The sequence below is a fragment of the Cyphomyrmex costatus genome, unplaced genomic scaffold (genome assembly GCF_001594065.2).
Source record: "Cyphomyrmex costatus isolate MS0001 unplaced genomic scaffold, Ccosl1.0 scaffold4115, whole genome shotgun sequence".
Lineage (NCBI taxonomy): Eukaryota > Metazoa > Arthropoda > Insecta > Hymenoptera > Formicidae > Cyphomyrmex > Cyphomyrmex costatus.
Genome location: NW_017278336.1, coordinates 1 through 2,880, shown reverse-complemented (window position 1 = coordinate 2,880; position 2,880 = coordinate 1). Strand labels below are relative to the sequence as shown.

Below are 2,880 nucleotides of genomic sequence, written 5' to 3'. Positions count from 1 at the left end.
AATTACAAATCAATTTTATTACAAATATTAATATTTATCATCTGACAATATTGGGTCACTTAAGGAGTATGGACAGTGTGAAGGTCTGAAAAATCGGAGGTTCTTTGGGAATTTTTTTAAAAAATATAATAAAGTCAGGTAATTTTGTTTTATATGTAATTTTGTTTTATGGCGTCTTTATTGTATCAATTCTGATAAAAAAATTTTTTTTGTCTCGATTACTTATGTATAGGCTGCTGTACAAAAAGGTAATATTGAACAGTTACTTTTGCCTCGTTGACAGCAAATCAAAAAATCTACTCGACCTATTGACTCGGTGTAAATTGCATTTTGTTCAGAAAACTTACCTCTATCGCTGGACGTAGCCGTTTTTTAATTAATAAAAATTTCACAATTTTATTCAACTTTTTTGTAACAAAGGCTTTTTGTAAAAAAGGTCAAATTAAAAAAAAAGAATTCATATGTCCGCCATTTTGTTACTTTTTGCAATTTTGTAATTTCCCTACGTCCTGCTATAGAAGTAAGTTTTCTGAACAAAATGCAATTTACATCAAGTCAATAGGTCGAGTAGATTTTTTGATTTGCTGTCAACGAGGCAAAAGTAACTGTTCAAGATTACCCTTTTGTATAGCAGCCTATATATAAGTAATCGAGACAAAAAAAATTTTTTTACGTACCTCAGAATTGATACAATAAAGATGCCATAAAACAAAATTACCTGACTTTGTTATATTTAAGAATAAAAATTCCAAAGAACCTCCGATTTTTTAGGCCTTCACACTGTCCATACCCCTTAAGTTAACTAGTGCTACAATAATTGTACATGTCTTATCAATATGCCCTACCATCGACCAAGACAGCTTACTTTTTAAAATTCTAAATAGTTTTATTCGCTGAATTGCTCTTTTCACATGTACACGAGCAGCTGCAATTTTTCTCGTTTTTACAACATTTTCCTCGCTAAGCTGCTTATTTTTTCCCAGTCTTGGAGGTACTATCAATTCGATATGGTGTTCAGCACATTCCACATCAATTAAGAAACCCTTGTCAACTATAATCGCATCAACATTTGGAATTAACCTACTTAATAATTCTATTTGATTAAAAATAGCCTTATCAGAAGCTCGGCCACCATACACCTCACTTAAAAAGGAAATCAATCCAGACGGAGTAACCCCTAACAATAATTTTATTGTTTCGGAGCCCTTGTAATGGGAATATAACCTAAGTCGACATTTTAAGCAGGTAGGTCTTTCGACAAAAATTTCAGTGCAATCTAAAACTAATCTGGTTTGTTTGAATTCAGCAAAACATTTCGGCATATTTTGTAAAATCTCGTCTTTTTGTGACCAATAAATGGCTGATTTTAAAATACAAAATAGCGTGTGTAAAGTAATTACAAAATACCTCCTACACAAACGTCTTAACTTCGAATAAAACTGCTAAACACCGAAAAGATAAATTAAGTCGAAGTTTGCTTAAAACTAGAATGACTCTATCACGAATACTAATATCACTCTTTTTAAGAATAATTTTCTTTTTCTCGAATAATTGAGCAGCTTCGCACAAACCAGACAAAAGTGATAATTGAATCCCAGTGAAAGCAACTAAATCTTCATCACTTTTAATGAGAGACGATAGAGTTACTTTATTACCAGTAACAGATTTAATTACTGTGCTTCCTTTTTCGAGCATGATTTTAGTCTCCGCTGAGGCATTTAACGCTGCAAACTGTAATTCCATAAGGACATTTGCCGCTTCCACTTCTGGGTTAATGTTTTCCCTTTCTTCGTCATTCTTCGTCATTTCTTCATCACTGATGGAATCATCGGCATCATTTGAACAGCATGATTGTTCATGCATTACTACAGGAGCATCATTTTCTACAGATTTTCTCATTTCTAATGCCTCTGTTGACATATCACTTGATCTGCGAATGAAATAAAATAATATAATTAAACGATTATAATCATTTTAATCAAAATTAGTTTAAATAAGAATAGATAAAAGAACTCTGACATTTAGATTATTTGAAAAAGATAAATAAGGTTATGAATTTTTCGTATAACTCCAAAATACCAACCTACATTGACGTCGGTTCAATCTTTCAGCTCGTTCTTCGGTTTCTTTTTTTTGTTTATCTGTAGGTATTCGATCCAGTGGCCTACGAGGTAAAAATAATGTAGGAACAGCTATGGACGTTTTTAAACGCCGTACCTTTGCATGTGCACCTGGAAACAGTTGTAACTAATAAGTTTTAAACATCTTCAAAGGCCAAAATAAGCATACATTTTATTATTAGTATTTACATGCTTTTAAAATATATAAAAAATATTTGATTTTACACTATACCTCCTGCAAAGTGATAGTCTGAGAAGTGTCTGCCGCATACTTGCATGTAGGGTGTCACTGGTTTCCCAATTTTGCAAGCTATTGTCCATTTTTTTCTTAAATCCTTGTCTTTTGGAAAATAGTGTAGGGAAATATTGTCCCCTTTCACTCACTTGCAGTCTGGCACACAACACCATTTTCCTGAATTTTTATTTTTCTCCATTTCTAAAGTATGTTTCAAGTATATATTTGTCAATGTTTATACCCATCTCAATAGTTTCACATTTTCTTAGCAGTTGGCGCTGCCGCATACTTACCAGGGCGAATATTAATTCAGTAAAAAAGTAGATAAAAATATTACCTTTCCTGAATTTTCCAAAGAAAATAACTGAGCAGCTATGTGTGGTGGTGGCTGGTGATGGCCATGTACAGCTGTGTGCAGCCCAGTGCAGCCATATTGGATTTTGGGTACGTAGTTCCATTTTTCCAACTGTGCAGCGGCGAGGGTGCCACAAACGCTGACTACTCAAAAATACGGGAGTGAACTGG

General features: G+C 33.3%; 1 protein-coding gene across 1 annotated transcript; it reads right to left on the bottom strand.

Annotated features, from left to right (window-relative positions):
* Positions 1-719: 719 nt before the first annotated feature.
* LOC108777145 (uncharacterized) lies at positions 720-2,825 on the bottom strand. Its single transcript, XM_018543956.1, has 5 exons — positions 2,693-2,825; positions 2,353-2,556; positions 2,084-2,231; positions 1,572-1,930; positions 720-1,360 (listed from the first exon to the last, which is right to left on the bottom strand). Exons 2-5 carry the CDS (start codon positions 2,396-2,398, stop codon positions 768-770), a joined length of 1,146 nt encoding a protein of 381 aa, XP_018399458.1. The 5' UTR covers positions 2,399-2,556; positions 2,693-2,825; the 3' UTR covers positions 720-767.
* Positions 2,826-2,880: the final 55 nt, after the last annotated feature.

Coding starts and splice junctions, on each gene's coding strand:
- LOC108777145 (XM_018543956.1), bottom strand. CDS start 2,398: ATGCAAGTATGCGGCAGACACTTCTCAGACTATCACTTTGCAGGAG. Junction 1,931..2,083: donor TTGAACCGACGTCAATGTAG/GTTGGTATTTTG, acceptor TTTCATTCGCAG/ATCAAGTGATATGTCAACAG. Junction 1,361..1,571: donor TCAATTATCACTTTTGTCTG/GTTTGTGCGAAG, acceptor TTTTAAAATCAG/CCATTTATTGGTCACAAAAA.